At 45.2% G+C, this 17,643-nt stretch overlaps 1 protein-coding gene across 1 annotated transcript in view; it reads right to left on the bottom strand.

The window, feature by feature from the left end:
* Positions 1 to 1,398: 1,398 nt before the first annotated feature.
* The window catches only part of fbn1 (fibrillin 1), a 53,923-nt gene continuing 37,678 nt past the window's right edge, over positions 1,399 to 17,643 (bottom strand). The window contains exons 41-66 of the mRNA XM_068740160.1: positions 17,118 to 17,240; positions 16,882 to 17,040; positions 16,233 to 16,304; positions 16,009 to 16,134; positions 15,758 to 15,880; positions 14,415 to 14,540; positions 14,204 to 14,320; positions 13,998 to 14,123; positions 13,785 to 13,904; positions 12,816 to 12,941; positions 10,369 to 10,521; positions 10,211 to 10,273; positions 10,016 to 10,135; positions 9,815 to 9,934; positions 9,613 to 9,735; positions 8,958 to 9,089; positions 8,094 to 8,219; positions 7,174 to 7,380; positions 6,108 to 6,233; positions 5,769 to 5,891; positions 5,032 to 5,148; positions 3,437 to 3,565; positions 3,234 to 3,353; positions 2,401 to 2,629; positions 2,148 to 2,331; positions 1,399 to 1,850 (exon numbers count right to left, since the gene is read on the bottom strand). Coding sequence (XP_068596261.1) covers positions 1,470 to 1,850; positions 2,148 to 2,331; positions 2,401 to 2,629; positions 3,234 to 3,353; positions 3,437 to 3,565; positions 5,032 to 5,148; positions 5,769 to 5,891; positions 6,108 to 6,233; positions 7,174 to 7,380; positions 8,094 to 8,219; positions 8,958 to 9,089; positions 9,613 to 9,735; positions 9,815 to 9,934; positions 10,016 to 10,135; positions 10,211 to 10,273; positions 10,369 to 10,521; positions 12,816 to 12,941; positions 13,785 to 13,904; positions 13,998 to 14,123; positions 14,204 to 14,320; positions 14,415 to 14,540; positions 15,758 to 15,880; positions 16,009 to 16,134; positions 16,233 to 16,304; positions 16,882 to 17,040; positions 17,118 to 17,240 — 3,671 coding nt within the window. The 3' untranslated portion in view covers positions 1,399 to 1,469. The remainder of the gene's footprint in view (positions 1,851 to 2,147; positions 2,332 to 2,400; positions 2,630 to 3,233; positions 3,354 to 3,436; positions 3,566 to 5,031; positions 5,149 to 5,768; positions 5,892 to 6,107; positions 6,234 to 7,173; positions 7,381 to 8,093; positions 8,220 to 8,957; positions 9,090 to 9,612; positions 9,736 to 9,814; positions 9,935 to 10,015; positions 10,136 to 10,210; positions 10,274 to 10,368; positions 10,522 to 12,815; positions 12,942 to 13,784; positions 13,905 to 13,997; positions 14,124 to 14,203; positions 14,321 to 14,414; positions 14,541 to 15,757; positions 15,881 to 16,008; positions 16,135 to 16,232; positions 16,305 to 16,881; positions 17,041 to 17,117; positions 17,241 to 17,643) is intronic.

The following is a 17,643-nucleotide window of genomic DNA, read 5'->3' on the forward strand; positions in this document are numbered from 1 at the left end:
TATAAGAAAAAAAAACGGGTGAAATATGCTTATGTTGAAAATCAAACTAATAATGATAACAATGTGATTTCAATTTTAAGGGGCAGATTTTCATGCTCAATGAGTCATAAAATGACTCAAATTATCATGGGACAGTGGGATTGCTTCGAGGTGCAATGACATAATGGGAAAACTGAGCTGCCTTGGAAGAGTTTTACAGTCTGATTAGGGTCAGTAATTTAATCTAGATAAATGGGAAGGAACAGCAGTGAATACATATACACCAAAAAAAATATGTTTTTATTGTGAATTTACAACTAAACCCTCACTGATGTGAACAGAGAGCACAGACTGGTGTCGGGCTGGCCCATTGCAAATGCAGCACTGATTGTTCTTGTGAGAGAATGTGTGGCCGCGAAGACCTCAGTGCATAATTGTGAAGGCCCAGGTTTGGCATCATCAATGTGTGTTGTGTGTGTGCAGGTGTGTGTGTGTGTATACACCGTTTACAAAAGGAAGTAGTTGGTCGTTATAAGCACCATTACAAACCCCTCTATTCAAGGGGCTTCCTCTAGTTTACAAATGCTTCATAGATTAAAAGTGGCATTGATTATTACAGTATAAACACAATGTACATGTAATATAGAGGAGAGCAAACAGGAAGCTATGAAGCTAAGCTCTTAGCGGGTTGCAAAGGCACGAAGGCTTCAGAATAGCCAATGGGGTTGTATCTTGTCGACTATAGCAGTGCAGTGCATTCAGAAGTCTATGTGGTCGTGTTGCTAGCACCAGTAAATAGGAATGATTCTAGTCAGTAGGAAAAGATGAAAAGCATAGTAGAAGTCATTTGAGCTCATACGTGGCCACAGCTCAATAGTCTTTCGTGGGTTATTTTCCTCTCGTCACTATTGTCATATTCTCTCTTTTTTTTTTTTACATCTTCGCTCAATTAAATTAATAGCTGGGGAAGGAGAACTCTCGGTTTACTTTCACGGGTCCAGGTTTGTTCAGTCGTGCACCTGAGGGGAGGAAGTTAATTCATTTCAGACTATTGGGACCCTCCGCTTTCACCTAAGATGAGCTCTAGAACTCAACCCGCGGGAGCCTTCTGCAGTCCGAACGCCCTTAAAAGAGACACCTGATTCCACATATCATTTTACAACAACCCCCCCCCCACTACAATTTCAAAACCATTCACGCTTTCAGCAGTGTCTTACACAAAGCTGAAATCAACTGAAATCCATCATACTGCCTCATTTAGCTGGAATTTTCCACATAAATTGTATCTATGATATGAATGAAGAATCATCTTTGGCAATAAAAACAACGCAGCACCTCTTCCCCCCCCTTCTTGTCTCTTTGGTGGCAAGCAGAAGTTGCACTGAAACCACTGATCCAGAGTCAGAGATGTTTGGCCTTGTGGAAAGAGTTGAGCCTGAGACTGGATTAACAGCTGCCAGCAACATCTGCCTGTCTCAGTCTTGTGATGGTTAATGGAGGATGATCTGCACCCTCATCTTCAGTACGTCTCCCAGCTGTCCTGTGAGGTAGTCTTTGTCGTGCCTGTCCTCCAGCTCGGCCAGCTCGTCCTTCCTGTAGAGGGGCATGCTGCTGATCTGAAGGTAGTATGCCCCCGCGGCGAGGGCCTTCTTTTTGCTCAGATGCAGGTAGCTGATGCCCTCTCTCTGGTTGATCTTGAAGTAGCCTTCTTCGTTTCCAAAGTCGATGCTGTAGCGCACGTGGTCGCTGAGGGTGGATAAGGCCGGGGTGAATTCAAGGATGTGGTCGCGGTTGCTCAGGTCGCTGATGTTCAGGTGGAACTGGACAGTGTCCTCTATGTCCATGCTGGCCAGGTTGAGCGTCTCAGCCAGCTGCAGAAAGACAAAGGGATCCAGCCGAGTAATAGATGCAGGAAATAGTTTGCTTTTCTCATTTGCCAGGATTCTAAAATTATGAAGTTAATAGGATTTTTTCATATTTTAGTCTTTGATTCCACTTTTATTAAATTCCTTTATGCGGCAGGTTGTCCTCCTAAATGTAGGATGTAATGTGTAAATGTAACACATTGACTTTACAGTCTAAATTCACCTGTTTGTGTTCGTCACCATCGAATGCAAGTCCTGTGTGTCGTGTTTAAATCCCTGCACACGTGCATAAATAAAGGTTACCTGCGTGTCTTCCAGAGAATGATCCCGTGTTGAGTTTGTGCTGCGACGTTTGCGTCCCTTTTTGTGAAAGCCGTTGATCTTGCATTCGTAGCAGGCCTCAGGAGACAGAGAGTTTTCATTCTCCTCGCTTCCCTGCTCCTCACTGGGACCGTCAGGACTAAAGCCCAGACCCGTGACGCAGTGCCTGAAACAGAGACAAAGCCGTCAGACAAACAAATGCATGCAGCTATTACACAGTGATTCACTCACGCACCCCTGTCCTGCACGGAAGTATCCGGGGGGGCATCCACAGAGGTAGCCCCCATCTGTGTTTGAACAGCCGAACTGGCAGGGGTTCTGGGTGGTGGAGCACTCATTGATGTCTGAGCAGCCAGCAGTCTGCTGGTAGTTGAAGCCGGTAGGGCAGAGGCAGCGGAAGCTCCCCAGGGTGTTGTGGCACGACGCTCCTCCGCAGATCTGGCTGTTCTGGCATTCGTTCTCATCTGGGTCACAGGAAGTTGATGGGAAGTAAACAAAAGGCCATTCCAGTTCAAGAACACAAACAGCACTGGGGAAGCTGGCCATGAACGAAGCCAGTTTGTGGAGAGAGTTATTTCTAATTGCTTTATCTACTTGCAGATTTGGTTACGTCAGCGCCCTTTTCTCATTAGAATTCCGAGCCTACGATCCAAAAGACTCTTTGTCCCATTCGGATGAGACATTTTCAGGGTCTCTCTCATCACTCTCATGCTATTGTGTCTCTTTATAGCAATTAAGTGTGGCTATAACAAACAAAGTGTTGCCCTTTTCTTTTTTTTAGGTTTTCAAAAGTAGGATGTTGTGCATTTGGTTTGAACACAACATTTCCTTTTCTCATGACCTTACTACAATCAGGGAATGGTTGAACCTCCAGAGGAAGGTGGGGGGGGGGGGGGGGAGCATTTTGGATATATTTATATTTTAAGAGTGGCAGGAAATAGCTAACAGATTGATAATAACTGGTCTGGAACACAATATCAAGTCTCCGTAGTGCAGACTCTGGCAAACGATTTATCAACTTGCTTCAGGAGTTTTATAGTTGCGGATAAACGTAATGGTTTGGCTCACCCACGCACTGGTTCCACTGGTAGTGCTGCAGGTAGCCTTGTGGGCAGCTACACCTGTATCCGCCCACCAGGTTCTGACATCCGTGCTGACATCTGTGATTACCATCGCACTCATCCATATCTGTCAGGACAAATAAGCAACAGGACTGAGAGTCTGTTTTCTTTGACGAATCGATACCGAGGAGGAATCGGCGCGTTTCAGACCTTCACAGGTTTGTGCGCTGGACTCTAATGAGAATCCCCTCTGGCAGTCGCAGCTGAAGCTCCCTGGAGTATTCTGGCAGACGCCGTTGGAGCCGCACAGACTGGGCTCTGATGCACATTCATTGTTGTCTGCACAGAGACGAGGCCAGGTTCAGACAAGGGTGAAAGAGCAACCGTGATATAACCCTGATTTGAAATGCCACGTTAGTCTCAATAAATAGAAGGAGGAAGGTTCCCCACGGCCCGTTGGTGCAAATGATCTCAGTCTACAGAGTGTTTGGGAATAAGATCGCTCACCTTCTGCCTTAATGTCAACCAGAGGAGATAATCGCAAACATTGGAGTCGTGAGTCATGACTAAATAATCTGAAGTCAGTGTTCATTTACAACCTTTCCTAAGAAGGAGGCAATAAAGTGAGCCTTCAGCTGAGACAATTGTGTCGCACATCACAAACAAATATCTGAACACAAGCATTCACTTAAATATATTAAACAACTAAGATCAAAGCAGCGGCTGACATTTCTAAATGTCGGCTGTTTAATGTTTCATCCCGTCTTTTTTACAAGTCCTCTCGTGTCCCCAGTTCTACATGTCTATCTGGTGAGCAGTCAACATGTGGGACAGCGTGCTCAAAAGGACAAACTTAAAACAGATTTATATCAACAAGCATTTTGTATTTGAGCGGCCTCTTTATTGTACTCCCTATAATTTCTTAATTATATTTTTTTATTGTGTTTTATCATGAATATAATTATTTTATATTTTCTCCTAAATATTGTTCTTAATAACAGATAGATCATTGTCGGGGAGTGTGAATGTGATGAGGACACACATTTCTTTTATACAATAACTTGGAGCAGGCTGTCAATGTCCTATACTGTAGAAATGTTTGGTCACTCCCATGATCGCAAGCCACCATGCTCCTAAATTAATAACACATCCACTCCTGCTGTACGTCATTCGCCGGGGGGATTAGTCCTACAGTCAAAACTGAGGGCTCCCTGTCTCTGACTTGCTTTCAGGTCAAAAAAAAAAAAGCTTGTGGTTGTCATGGTGATCCATTGCAAAGTTCCAAAACAAAGCATTGCTCAGCTGTCACGACTCCTAACCATTCCAGCCTAATAAGATCAGTGTGAGTCCATTAGCTCTGAATGAGAGTTAGTCAAGGTTAGTGAGAGGCTGCTTCAGGGGTCCGTTATGCGCTGGGCTGGAAGTACTAAAAAAAACAAAAAGGCAAGTAATCAATCACCATGTTGCATGTCACGTTTCAATATATAGTATGAAGAGTATGTCTGCATGAAGTTTAGATGTTTCCATTGCAGGGGGGGGGGGGGGGCGATGATGAAACCATGTACTCAGAGACATTTCTCCACCCTGATTCCTGGGTTCCTATTCCCTCCAGCCACAATATGATTCCCTTCAACCTCCTTTCATCCCCTGGCAATTGCTCTGATCTCATTCCTCCCCCTTTACCTCCTATTATCCCCACAATGATCCCAAATGTCATCATCCCCCAATGTGGTAGCCATTTGCAAAAAAGAGTTTTGTGCTGTACACTTGTTGGATTTCTGCTGGTAAAATTGAACTTCATTAACCAATGCAGGCGGTGTGATGTTGGGTGAAGCCCGGCGGGCATTTGCAGGTGAACCCTCCGATGGTGTTGACGCACAGGAACTGACAGTTGTGCTGTTTGGTCGAACACTCGTCCAGATCTGAAAAACACGAGTAAAGCAACGTGAAAGCACCTTTACACACTGCTTGGAAGTTTATACAGCGCCTTTAACGCCCCTCGTCAGATCACTGCATGCACTGCTGAATGGTGGCTGCCCTTTACTGTGAGTCAAATCCCAATCCCTCTGCAGTCACCGACCTACAAATGAACTGCCAAGGAACCAGACACCGGAAACATGGCGGGGGGGTGGGGGGGGGGGACTGTGGCAGGGGGCTAAAGCCACGGTAAATAAAACAAAGGAGGCCTTTTAAAAAAAAAAACGGAACAATTGCACACTTGTTTTGTCTCACACACAGGCCTGATATGCAGACAAGACAAGACGCGCTGTGTCACAGGGCCTGGATGGAAGGTTCGCTTTCATGAACACTCCAGTCCAAATGGAATGTCCTGGGACAGTGACAACATTGGCAGAGGGCCCGGCCCACTTTCCAGCCTCCAACCTAGAAACTAAGTCAAGCAAGAACTTCTACTTCAGACTTTAAGTTGGTGGGGGGGGGGCGGGACTTGTCTCACAGCCAAATACCTGCTGCTGGTCTCTCAACTCAACTGATCCGAGCGGCGCAAGGTGTAATGTCTAGGTTCAGTGATTCTGCGTGTCACCTCTGCAGCTCTTTCCGTCTTCCTGCAGGATGTACCCACGGGGGCAGGAGCAGAGGTAGCCTCCATCCGTGTTCTTACAGATGAAGTTGCAAGGTTTCGGTGCCTGTATGCACTCGTCCACATCTAGAGGGAGAGGAGTGAGGCAGAGAGGAAGTGAGAGCCAGACAAAATTCATGTCAGGGGAAATGATGAGATGTACCGACTCGGGCTGCGTTTTCCAGAGGAGCATGCGAGGAAAATCCACCCACTTTATTAGGCAGCAGCAACGACGATGGGAGGCAGGCATGGCTGGAAAAGTGTCTGCGAAGCGTAGGTGCTGGAGATGAAATCAAGGCTTACCCACACACTGAGTGCCAGTAATGTCAGTCGTGTAGCCGGCTTTGCAGATGCAGCTGTAGGAGCCCAGACTGTTGATACACTGACCATTCCTGCACAAGTTCCCCATCACACGACACTCATCAATATCTGGATGGAAAAAGTGAGATCCAGATGAACTCATTACAGACACATTTCTAGAGTACATAACAGCGCTATACAAGAACAGGATTATAAGAATGGCAATTTTGGGATTGTGCAGAGACTTGTGACAAATCATTCTAAACATCTAATGATTCCTCTTTGTAGTATCAATTCCTAGAAAATAAATACATATCAGTGTTTCAAAGTGATTGTATCATTACAGATTTAAACCCCAACCACTTCAGAGCCATATCAATTACAAACAACAATATGACATCCTAATTTTTCCATTCAGTTCACACCGAATATAAATTTGCACAGACCTGACACTCGCTTCTGTAAGCCATCACCCTGAAAAATCGACCGTCTTTCATTTTTATTTAAATATTTTTTTTTCTAAAAGGCTTGTGAGGAGGGTGAAATGTGGAAAACACTGCCTTTAGCAGAGAGTGTTACAGACAAATCTATTTCAATTCAGTCATATTGACAATGTTTCGCATGTTGGCCTCTGGATCCTAGTTTGTAAATGTCAGTACAGGACGTAACACCTATTAAAAAAATGTATTTTAAAAAATGCACCCAGCTTTCATTCAACAGAGTATATGTGTGAGGCGGAGCTAGAAGTGGAAGAGATGAAGATGCTGAGGTTCTCCTCGGGAGTGACCAGGTTGGACAGGATTAGAAATGAGACAATAAGAGGGACAGTGAAGGTTAGACCTTTTGGAGACAAGGTCAGAGAGACCAGACTTTGATGGGTTGGACATGTCCAGAGGAGAGACGGGGACATGTGGCTGGCAGCTACATCAAGCAAACTAACAGAATAGCCATGTCAACGGTTTTGCATTTAATCTGTAATATTGTCGCTTATATCAATAATAAAAAAAAATCAGGGAAAACAAAAAGCATACAAATTTGCTTGAAAGCTTCCCAGTCTCAACTCAAGTACCTCTGCCATCAGTGGTGTACCCAGGTCCGAGAGGACACATCCTCCTGTAGTGAGTGGTCCCAGGCAGGGGGCAGAGCTCGCAGTTGGGGCCCCAGCCTCTACCTCCATCACAGCAACACTCTGATTTAGTCACCATGTTCCTGTTACTGGAAGTCATCTGACACAGAGTGGTGAGAACCTCGGTGTAGCAGAAGCCTTCACGATTATCTGGCGGGTGGAGAGAGAGCGTGAGAGCGAGACAGAAGACAAGCAGGAAAAGAAAGAGTATTTCTTTGGGATTGTGCAGGAAAAGAAAGAGTCTTTCTTCCTGTCCAAACCACCCCAGAGAACCGGACGCTGTCGATAACCCACGCTGCTCTATCACTACTGTCTGGAAGATAGCCGCAAATCCACAGTTGGCAAAATCCCCTGAGGGTTCCTCTGTCTGACTTCAGAAGTTTTTATTTAGATAGAAGGGGAAGGCTTGGAAGGTCCTTGCCCATATCATACCAATTATATGATCATCATAAAATCATCATTAGAAAAAAATATGGTGTTTTTTTTTTCCTGGAGAAAAGTTTAACTCGTAAAACTAGACATTTATTCATATAAAAAATGTCCAATCATTTGAATGATTTTTCAACATTTCACATTTTGTCCACTGCATTGAAAAATCTTTTCTATCTAGTATAATGTATCTCATCCCAACCCCTTCAGCCAAAGACATTTGAAACACAGAATAAAATGGCCAGTAAAAATTTGGTTATTTTTCTTTCCAGCCTGCGGTCTCATTCGATATCGGCTGAATTTCTACATGATGCTTCAGAACACATGGGAAGAAGCCAAATTGAAGATATTTGTGTGAACAAATGTTTGTGAAAAATATAAATAAATATAAATACACGATGAGTAAAATCTAGAATTGATAGGAACATACTTACCAATGCACTCAGTCTGTGTCGGGTTAGCGATGAATCCTAGGTCGCATCTGCAGCGGTAGCTTCCCACTGTGTTCTCACAACGGCCGTTTCTACAGGTGCCCGGCTTGGCTGTACACTCATTCAGATCTGTAATCAATAGACAGGGCAACGATGAAGTGTTCATATTTGCTACCCAAGATTTTCTGCTACTTGTCAAACTTAACAGAAGCTGAAGTGGAAGTTCAACCAGGGATTAAGCAAACAATATATTATCTTTAAGTGCATAGGGAAAGACATTTAAATTATAAATGCTTTCTTTTGGCTCAATTAACGTTATTTCCAAGCACAGGATTTAACATTAATATTCACCAATCTCGGCTCGTATGAGGCAACTCAAATATTTTGGTCTACAACTGCTTCTTGCTTGTGTATTGTACAAATATTAAAAGCGATGCAACTTGTCAAGTCTCTGAGGCCATGTCTTATTTTCCATGGCCTTTACTTTCTGATGGCTCATCTACTCTCTTGTTAAAACCTTCTGCTCCCCCCCCCCCCCCCCCTGTGGTCTCCGCCGCAACAATCGTCTCTTATTAGCCCCGCCTACCACTGTATGCTTATTAGCACTGAAGCTAATGAACAATCTCCACTGTCCGATTAGATCAGCCGAGTTTACCCACTGTATTACAATCTGCTGTTGTCTATGAGTCAGGTTTTAAGCTAAATTCACTGCTCATGTCCACGAATCACAGAACAGAAAGGAGGTTTTTCAAATCAAAGGCAACATTTTTGCACATTGTTGCACAAAAGTGGTTTAATATCAAATAAAAGTCATGCTATGTAAAGTAAAATAAGACGTAAGTCATGAAGTTAAAGATCAGACCAGACCTATGCAGCCGTCGCCGCTGGGATGCCGGGTGTATCCAGGGGAACATATACACATGTATGTGCCAATCAGGTTCTTGCAGGTCATGCCTCTGCTGGCGCAGTCGTCTGCACCATCTTCACATTCATTCTGATCTATAAAACAAACAGTATACTGACAGTGAAGGGATACACAAGTATGAAGAAACCTCTGTTTATGCATGTGCAACAATTACACCAATGATGTAACGCAGGCACTCAAACACACTACATCATTCCAGAGTTTAATGTAACTGCCAAATCCGACGCTGAGCTCTGTAGAGCTAATAGGCGTGTAGTGGGAGGGCTGGTGGTTTGTTTAGAGCTCGAACGTAAACAGTGACGCTACAGACACTGAGGGGTTCCTTCTGTCTCCACGCTTCTCTCCAAATACAATCGTTGCCATGGCACCCGAGCTATACGATAGAGCGGAGGTGTAAACAGTAACTTGGATGGTTACGGTTTCCAGAGAGCGTATTAAGTTCACCAGAGACAGAACCCTTAGAGGATTACCTAGAGAATGTGAGGTATACAACTTTAAAGCAACGAGCCCCGAACGTCTCTATGAAGCGGCAAGTTGATTTTGTGTTTCAATGAAATGGTCCTTGACTGAGAGCGCAGAGTCGCTGCGCTAACGCACCTTTACACATCCGTTTGTCCTCACGCAGCACGTAGCCGGTGGGGCATTTACACTCGTATGAGCCCACCACGTTAGCACAGCGGAAGGCGCACAGCAGGGGATTCTGGGCACACTCGTTGATGTCTGGAAGATGGGAAGGCTACAAGTTAGAGCACCACAGAGCCTGCACAAAATTGAGAGTGCGGCCGCGCTTTGGGGATACCTTCACAGGTCATCATCGGCCCTGGCTCAAAGCCATCTTCACAAGCACACTCAAAGCCACCAATCGCATTGGTGCATGTGCCGTTGCCGCAGGGATTGCCAATTTCACACTCATTGGTATCTAGAGGAGAAGGTTACACTTGGGTTATTGGTGGATGATGATGAGGAGGAAAGAATGGAGCAAAACAACAGGCTAACTTGCCTTCACATTTGACCCCGCTGACGTCCAGATGGTACCCCATGGGGCATTCACAGCGGAAGGAGCCGTCCGTGTTGATGCACACGCCGTTAACGCACGGATCGTTTCGGCATTCGTCAATATCTGCAAATAGAAAGCCGCAACGTGAAGAGATTTCCATTTCACGGCAACAGAGACGCAATGTTAGAGAAGGTCAACCTTTTGGGTGGTCGTCTGGCCCCCGCTGATAACCCTCGTGGACACAGAGTTGAGGATACGCCTCTGAAAGCATGAGAAATGACAAGGCATGAATAGCATTTAGTAATACGCAGACAGGAGTGTATGTGTACATTGCTCATGGCAGGAAGTTTACACACCTTCCGTCTTGGTGGGGCAGATTTCACAGGGGTCTCCCCAGCCTTGACCTGGAATTCCAGTGCAGCAGCAAGCCGCCTTGGAGGTGTTCTGAGGCTTCGGAGCCTGGCAGCGCCCGTTTTCAAACTTGGTATAGCAGTAGTTCACCCGGATATCTAAGGGTTAACACACACACACACACACACACACACAGTGCAAAAGAAGAAAAGTAGTGAAGAATGAGATATAAAAACTAGAAAGAACTTACAGAGCAAATACGTACGACAACAGCATGGACACTAAAACCTGAGCAAAAAAAAATTATATATATAAATATATATAAAAATAGCTTCCAGGCTGTCTTAATAAAGTCCTCTAACAATTGTTTATAGAGGTGAATCCCCTTTATTCACCCATCCCAAATTGAGCGATGCCATTGAATCCATCGACCCTGGATGCTTCCTCCCAACATTGTGTATCCTGTGCTTATTAATGCCAATTTATAGCGATGAAAAGTAAAGATTCAAACATGCCTGCGCATTTTAATTTTTGATTATGTCTGTTTCCCCAGTTGTCCAGAATCCACATCCTCATCATACGTAGCGCGAGGAAGAGTTGACAACTTTAAAAAAAAAACGTTTTTGCAGACAACAAACAGAGACAAGCAAACATCTGTGATCACATGACGACCTTCAACCCTCGTGGGCGGAGACAACAATGAGGGAGAGACAGAAGATGAAGGAGACGGGGCGATTCGAGACGCAACTATCGTAACTGGAAGGAAAGGCCAGACAGTTTGGGAAATTGACTTACCGGTAGTTTTGTTTTTTGGGCTGAGGGTTACATGAGGAAATTGATACCCTCTCATGTTTTTTTCCCCCCCATAAATGAAAAGCTACCACAAAAAACTAGCCTACCACAAAGCCTGGAAGCAGGGCCTAGCAGCTGTTAAGCAGGGGCGCACATTTCGGTAGTTAACAAGGGCTCCATTGTTAAGCTACTGTGCTGTAATGCTGTTAAATGCAGGTGCTATAAATGGACCAAATATGCAACATATTTATAGGTATTATATAATACAAAGTCTTTTTCTTATATCCAAATGTTAAAATTTGTTGATGGATTATTTGCTTTGCAGGCAAACGTCAGATGAGGGATCAGCGTTTGGCTCTCGGGCCCTGTTTCTGAGGCCTGTTGTTCCTCCTCCCCTGGGCAGGCATTAACGCGTAATGAAACGCATGTGGACTTGCTCTGCTGCTACAGCCCCGGCCTTCACTGAACGCAACACAAACAAGCTTTCTGACCGCCACACACACACACACACACGCACACACACACACACACACCTGTGTCAGAGGTAGGGATCGCACACATGAACACTCGGTGCTTTAAGGAGAACGTCAGAGTCGTTTTCCTTTTCTTTGTGAAACTGACGGCCAGTGTGTAAATGACCTTTTAGTGTGAAGATGTCTCACCTGATTGGATGATGTGTCAGTAATGTATTAATAGCTGTGTTCTACCATTGAAGGAGGGTTTCAGTGGTGCATGCTCAGTGGTACGAGCCTCTGTTTCACCCTCGTGTGAACGGAAGCTAAGCAAATATTGACCCGGTCCCTCCGTTACTCTCCCACCTAGCACTGGGCTAGTTTAGCTGCCGTTTACAATTGGTTCAACTAACCTGTGGCAAAGCTGAGTTTCGGAGGAGCTTAATAATAATGTAACACTGTCTGAAGAGAAACTAGAATCACTGGAGACCAAAAATAGAGCTAAAAATAGAGCGGGTACTCCACCACCAGGTCTTCAGCAATTCCATATTCATATAACAGGGACATTATGATCTAGATCAATTCAAACATAAATATGCATGTTTTATCGACTCCTATTATCCACTGGAGTGTATGCGCTGCAGTGATGTCCTGTTTTTATCACTGTTGACAGCGTGATTCTTTTTAAATCGCCTCCATGTGTTTCATTATTCAACACACCCGTTTCCTCAGTGGGACAGGGTTTGTCCAGAAATCGCCTGCTGCCCATGATGCTCACTCTCCACCCCCCCTGATAATCCCCCAGCCCCCACTTATGACACTGGAGAAAAAAACAACAACTGAAATACAAACTGTAAACTACCTCACTGAACTGATGATGTCATCACTTCAGCGTTTGGATTGGGAACTCCCTAACAAAAGAGCAGTGCACTCCCAACCAACTCAAAAACACACTTATTTGCACCGCGCACACACGCACGCACACACACACACATACACCCAAGTGAGGAAATGGAAAACTGATATGTTCAGAGCCACCCTCACTCTCGTAGAGGCAGCTGCCGCTTCGGCTCCACTCACACTCAGAGGCAGACTACACAGATACACTGGTATTTACACTTTAAACTTGATGCATAAATGCACAAGTTTCTCACTCACTCACACACACACACACACACACGCACATGCACATGCACGCACGCACTTACCTAAACATCTGCGTCCGGAGGCAGAGATCTGGAAGCCTTCAGGACACAAGCAGGTGAAGCTTCCCTCGGTGTTGGAGCAGGTTCCAAGTGTGCACATCTCAGGCGACTGGGAGCACTCATCGATATCTGACACACAAATAAAACATTTCAACCACCTAATCAGATTTTTTTTAAATGTGATCTCCCAAAATTCAATTCTAACCATCAGAATTCCACCCATTCACTGGCGGCTAATTGTTCCACGAACTGCTGTCATGGTTGACGGGATGAAATCATGACAGCGTGTCACGCTCAATCTGAATGTGATGAACCAGATCTAATGTCGTCGGTGGCCAGTCGGATAAAGGCACTCTATCTGGAATAGCCTCCGTGTCACATGTTTGCTCATCCCAACGACCAGCTGCTCCCGTTACTGATGCTGAGAATTCAGTGCTGTTCCTCCCTGCTTCCAGGAACAGAGCACAAAGCAGGAATGTGTTGAAGTCTGCCGAATATCTCTTCATCAGCCCCACTGTATAAACAATCGGAGTGCTCTGGCTTGGGCCGACTCCCACATGTGAAAGGGAGCAAAGGGGAGATTTGTAGCAACATGGCGATTGAAGAAAACGAAGAGGTGAAGGAGGTTTATTCTCTTTTTTGTTCACCTCGCCAGAGCTGCTCTAAGCTGTGATTTGTACATGCACATCCAGTTGGAAGCAAAAGTACACAACCACATTTAAATGAAAGTTTCAGGTCAGAAAGTACCTTTTAATCAACTGTTTGTAATAATGCAGTAAAATAAAACAGCCAAGATCGCTATAATGTATTTTAAACAAAATGCTCCTTTTACTCACTCTTGCTGTCTTAAAAGGAGCCAACCAATTGAATGACAGCTTCTGGTGTGTGTGTGTGTGTGTGTGTGTGTGTGTGTGTGTGTGTGTGTTGATTGACCACGGCACAGAAAGAACATGCTTTAGGCCCCCCCCGTACCTTCACAGGTTTCCTCATGGAGATAGTAGCCAGGTGGGCAGATACACCTGTAGGAGCCATCCAGATTCAGACACGTGCCGGCCCCACATGTGCCTGGGTTCACTGCACATTCATTAATATCTGAGAAGAAAAAAAGAGAAAACGCACGAGGCGGCGTGCCGTAAGACATGCGGGCTAGATTCAGATCAACATTACAACATGAAGGCGACCCACCTGCACACAGTCTACCGTCCAAAGTCAGCTCATAGCCATCGTGACACACACACAGGAAGGTTCCCACGGTGTTCAAGCACTGGCCGTTTCGACACAAGCCCCTCTGCGTGGAGCATTCGTCGGTATCTGATCAAAACACAGGCAGTAAGGGCATATCACCTTAAGGGCTCTGGCACTTTTCTCCCTTCCAAACTCGCATTACCCACCTATACAGTCACCGTTGTGTGAGTTCTGGAAGCCTGGGTAGCAGAGGCAGTTGTAGGAGCCCACTGTGTTCTTACAGGTCCCATTTCCACAGGGTTGCCTTTCACACTCATCCACATCTGAAACGACAACGAGCCCCATCACAGATTCGCCTCGGAGAGAGCGCCACGCATCGCAGTCAACCAGGAAATGGCAGGAACCGAGGCGGCTTACCAACACACATTGACTGCTCCCGCGTCGTTTTGAAGCCATTGGGGCAGATGCAGCGGTAACTCCCCAGCGTGTCGATGCAATGTCCAGGATTGCATATGCCCGGGTTCTCATTGCATTCGTTGCGGTCTGATGGAGGAAGAAAGCATTTCTTACACTGTGTGAGCTCAAAAGCTGTTTTGAAGATCTATGGGGCTTCATTCTGTGCATTTCTTCGTAACTTCCACTGGCATATGATGTGTTAATCTTTCTAAACCCCATAATGTTAGACTCCCCTTCCTGTATTGTTACATTATGCCCCCGACTGTTGTAATTTCTTCAATATTTTCATTCATCAAATGTATAAAAATTGTATTTATGTCCTTTTACCGCAAAATCACAGATTTTCCCCTTCAATTCTGAAATGGAAAAATCTTAATAAACATGGCGAGCCAGCTCATCATTTTGCTTCTCGCATTGTTCGTCTAGTTCCGAGACGTGTCCGGTTATGCCAGCTGGAGAAAAGACGATTGGCTGTTCTTTCCTTTGCTCAGACATCAGTGTGCACAAATTTTAAGTCATGAACAACTTTGTGGCTGGAAAGTCTCTTCTTTCATCTCTCATTATATGCAGTGAGCATAAATCTCAATCTAAATGTGTATATTCCTTATTTCATCAAACGGGCATTGGGTGATTGTTGTTTACCATTCCTATTGTGAAGAGTCTGGCTATGCAAGAATGACGTATTGCATCATAATAGAATGCTTTTGATTGGATTGCATTTAACCACGAATTATCACTAATATGAGCATCCATCTCATCCACAGGATGAGAAACTTTACTCCAAAAACCACATAATGACACAATAAAAATCAGGGAAAAATAGTTTTTAAATACTCCATTTTACCTTTGGTCTAGTAACAATACATGTTTTTTTACGATCGTCCCTGTTTCTGTTTCCTCTCACCGGTCTCAGGAGGCTGGTCATGTTCAGATGTCCGTTGCACAAAAGCTGGACCTAAAAGCTTTCTCTAACTGTGAAGTTCAACGAGTTTGGTGCAACAACTGGATGAGACAATGCAGCTTCAGGCCAATCGAAGACCCCAAAAAGTCAGTGTCCTCATCGAAGATGAGGGATTTTTGAGGGGGCAGGCTCCTATAAACCTTTCACTAATCCGTGTTCCCACAAATATTCTGGCGGAGACGTTGCAAAGTTGGACTGGTGACCAGTCGGCAGCATCGTACTGGTAATGCAGCATGCAATGTACGGTATTATCTTATTTAATTTGAATCCTTTCAAGCCTGGCACTGTAGGCAAGCAAGGTCATCTCAAGGGGTTTATCCTAATAAAATAAAAATTGAATTACCAAGACATTGTCCAGTGGGGGTAAAGCGATATCCGTGTTTGCACTCGCATCTGTAGCTTCCTGGCACATTCAGGCAGGCTGCATTCTGCTGGCACAATGGTCCGTTCTGGCACTCATCAATATCTGACAACAGCAGGTTCAGAGACAAACAAGGTAGAAGCATCCAAATCAGTAAGATGGACTCAGTTCACTGAATTTTATATTTCTGACATCACCCTCAATAAATCGATGAAGAAGTGCAGAGGCCTTACCTTCGCAAATCAGCAGCTTGTCATTGTAGATGAAGCCAATGGGGCATTCACACCTGAAGCTGCCGATCATGTTAATGCACACGCCATTCTCACACACTAACGGGATTTCCCTGCACTCATCGATATCTAGTACACGAGGAACAAACGGCGACGAGATCAGACAAAAAAACAACAACAACAACTTTCACGCTCATCACGCCAACGTTGGAATGGGGAGACCTCACCAACGACGCGCCCTGTGATGATGTCGATGCGATAGCCCGGTCTCTCACTGCCGCACAGGACGGCAAAGTCATCTGAGGGGACACAAGACAGGAGCTTGTAAAAGGTCGGGCATAGTTACTCACTCTCTCTCTCCGCATTTGAACGCTAGCCTGTGTGTGTGTGTGTTTTTTTTGTATCGGCGTACTTCCACTAAATGATACTACATTGACTCGACTCTTCGGTCTGATGTCAGACACTTTCCTGGAGGTTGTTTTCCATTCGAGGACAGTGCCATCTCGGCGTAGCTGGCCGTCTCGGTGACATCACATCTGCGCCTCCTCAAGATAGTGGGCGCCATAAAGAAAATGGTGTCCAGTAAACTGGCTTGGTAGTTTAAAAATGGTGGGAACGGGCTTGTGCCACGTAGGTCAGTTCATGTGCCTTACTTTGATGAAGCAGTGAGGCTTTTCTCTGACCAATCATCGAGCTACGTGGTTTCACATCACCTTTTAGTACCTGCTCAGTATGTTTTTGGAAACCTGACGGCCGTGATACGTAACCAGTGGGTACCAAGGTACTTTGACCTCATGGAAAACCCACACAGGGGAGTAGAGTTGAGGCAGTTTGAGCCGGTACCACTTTGCAGAAGCATGACTGATGGGACCTCACCTGTGCTGGGAACGGGACACTGTTCACAAGGTTTATTCCAGGCTCGACCAATGTTATAGGAGCAGCAACACATCTTTTTGGTCATGTTGAAAGTCAGCTCTCCGTCACACGTCTTGTTATCAGAGTAAAAGTTCCGGTAGCAGTGGCTCTTCCTCATGTCTGAATAACAAATGAAAGAAAGTCACTGCAGGACAGTTACGATATTTGGTACACTCCAGTGCAGCCTGCAAACTCACCCATGCAGTTGTTCCCTCCATTGACCTGCATGTAGTCCACAGGGCAGATGCAGGTGTAATTCCCAATAGTGTTGTAGCACTGGCCTGGTCCACAGATACCTGTTCTCTCACACTCATCAATGTCTGCGCGCAGAGAGAGACAGAAATCAGCCCAAATGGGAATACATTATATGGACGATGGGATTTCTGTTTGCACATTCTCCCCGGGTAAGTGTGAAATAACCCGTCAGGATCACAGCATTCAGACGCAAGTCAGAATCAGCTCTTACAACGTTTTCTCTTTCTGTAATCAATTGCAGTTGTTCTCATTTCTATGCGTTCTCCACTGACATTACGGCCGAACAGGAAACACACTGTTTGCTCCTCCTGGCCAAGCTAACAGCTGAACTGCTGACTGACTAGAGACACGGCGAACGTGAAGTCTTCGAATTTATAGAGTAGACACTCTTTTATTCTCCTTGCCAAAAACAAACACATGCTAATTAAAATACCGCCAGCCACATGTCATTGTCTCGCCCTCTCTTCT

The sequence above is a fragment of the Brachionichthys hirsutus genome, chromosome 1 (assembly GCF_040956055.1).
Source record: "Brachionichthys hirsutus isolate HB-005 chromosome 1, CSIRO-AGI_Bhir_v1, whole genome shotgun sequence".
NCBI classification, from domain to species: domain Eukaryota; kingdom Metazoa; phylum Chordata; class Actinopteri; order Lophiiformes; family Brachionichthyidae; genus Brachionichthys; species Brachionichthys hirsutus.